The 2,568-nt window shown below is 14.5% G+C and overlaps 1 protein-coding gene across 1 annotated transcript; it reads left to right on the forward strand.

Moving 5' to 3' along the window:
- Positions 1–1,127: 1,127 nt before the first annotated feature.
- Positions 1,128–1,847, forward strand: PGSY75_0208800 (hypothetical protein; the record flags this gene model as incomplete). The annotated part of the gene is made up of 1 exon (XM_018783755.1): positions 1,128–1,847. One exon carries the CDS (start codon positions 1,128–1,130, stop codon positions 1,845–1,847), a length of 720 nt encoding a protein of 239 aa, XP_018643745.1.
- Positions 1,848–2,568: the final 721 nt, after the last annotated feature.

The raw sequence follows: 2,568 nt of genomic DNA on the forward strand, positions 1-2,568 counted from the left end.
TTTTAAATTATTTTTTTTTAAAAATTTGTATTTTTTTTATAAAAAATGATTTTTATACGAATTTATAAAAAAAAAAAAAAAAAAAAAAAAAAAAGAGATAATAAGAAATGCTTCTTTTTTTTTTTTTTTTTTCAAGGCTCTCCTATATAAAATATGTATTATATATATATATAATTAATGAATTATACCCATCGTTTTTTTAATTACATTATTTCAATAATGATACTAAAAAAAATAAATAAATAAATAAAATAATAAAATAATAAAATGATAAAATAAATAAAAATAAATAAATTATATAAAAAAAGATAAAATGAAATTATATGTAGGTTTATATATCATTCTATATATTAATTAAAACAATAAATTATTTGATATGAAATATTATATATATATATATATGTGATAATTATATTCCGAACATGTTATAAAAAAATTTATATTATATATATAATATATATATGTGACTATGTTCTATATTTGATGTAAAATATATATTATATATATAATATATATTATATATGTATATAATATAATATTATATTTATGTAATATATTTCATACCCACCTATACAATTACAATACATATATATAATTTTTAATATATATATAAAATTATATTTTTTCTTTTTTAAATTACATATTATATATAATATAATACATTGTTATTATATTATTTTTATTTTTCCCCTTTTTGTATTTACATTATATATTTGTTCATATAATTTATATATTTATATATCTTTAATAAATTATTATATATATGTTTTACCTTTTTTATTGTTTTATTGTTTTATTGTTTTATTTAAAAGTTGATAATAATAAGTAGTAAATATAAACCATATAAACCAAATACACCAGGACAACATTTTATATATTTTATTTGGAAAATGAAAAAAAAAAAAAAAAAAAAAAAAAAAAAATAAGAACAGATTTTTACAAGTAGTTACATGTAAATATAAGAATATATTTGTAAAAAAAAATATATTTTTTTAAAAGGTATACAATTATACCTTTTGATTCATCCACATATATATATATATATATATATATATATATATATATATATATTTATATTTATATGTATTTTTTTTTTTTTATTATTATTTTTTTGATTGAATATTAATATGAAGGGTAAGGATAGTAATATTTTTTGTTGGATTTTATTAATTTCTTTTCTATATTTAAAAAATGTAATATTATGTAAACAGAATATTCTTAAGTTGTCATATCAAATAAATTCCTTCAATTGTGATGACAAAAAAAAAGAGTGGAATAATATAGGATCCTTTATTTTAAACAGCAGCGAAATATATGATATATCCAATTCATATGTTGAAGAAAAAAGAAAATTTCTTGAAAAAATGAAAAATGTAGCATTACAATTTGATTATGTTTTATTTCAATTATGTTATGATGAAAATAAATGTTTAGAAACATATGTGAATAAAGAAAAAATAAAAAATATAAATAATTTTGTATTTTTATTAGGTTTAGATAATAATTATATACCTTTTGTATTAAATTATAAAATGATATCTAATAATAATTATCAAGATGAAGACAATCAAAATATAAATAAATATAATAATGAAAAAATATTTTCAAATCTTTTTATTATTAAATTTCCAACAGTAGCAACACCAATAAATATAAATAATATAACAACAGAAGATATTCATATGAAACCAAAAACACAACAAAATGAAAAAATTAATGATCAGAATAAACCAAAATCATTCTTACGTAAGTATTGGTTTGTTATACTTATATTTTTCTTATCCTTCTCATTTTCAAAACACTTGACAGAAAATGAAGCACAGCCACCTGCCAACACAGCAAGATGATACACATAGCATATGAATATGAAATATGAAAGATAAAATATGAAAGATAAAATATAAAATATGAAAGATAAAATATAAAATATAAAATATGAAAGATAAAATATAAAATATAAAAGATAAAAGAATTATTATGTATGAGTAATTATTATTATTATTTTTTTTTTATATATAGAACTAAAAAAATTTCAACAAAATTAAAGGAATACAAAAATATATATATATATATATATACATATTCTTATATTTGAATAATGTCTATATATTTTTTTTTTTTTTGCATATATTTATTCACGTTTATTTTATTTTATTTTATTATTATTATTTTTTTTTTTTTTTGTGTGTGTCTATAATATGAGGATCTCATAATATTTTTAGATATACAAGACATAAGAGGATATTAAATAGATAATAAAAATAAAATATATATTTTTTATGTTCTTATAAAGAATTATATGAAGATAGTAAAATATTCTTAATGCTTATTTTATAATAAGACATTTAATAGTAGGTATAAGTAATTTGAAATTTTCCTCTCCTTTATTTAAGGATATACAAAAATAACTTTTTTTTCGTCATTTTTTATATTATTTATACATATATATATATATATATATATATATATATAGAAGATAACATATTATATATAACAAAATATATATCACATAAATTGTAACCTTTTTTTAAAAGCTTTTCTTCTACACTTTTTTTTTTTTTTTTTTTT

This window comes from Plasmodium gaboni, chromosome 2 (assembly GCF_001602025.1).
Source record: "Plasmodium gaboni strain SY75 chromosome 2, whole genome shotgun sequence".
Taxonomy (NCBI): domain Eukaryota; phylum Apicomplexa; class Aconoidasida; order Haemosporida; family Plasmodiidae; genus Plasmodium; species Plasmodium gaboni.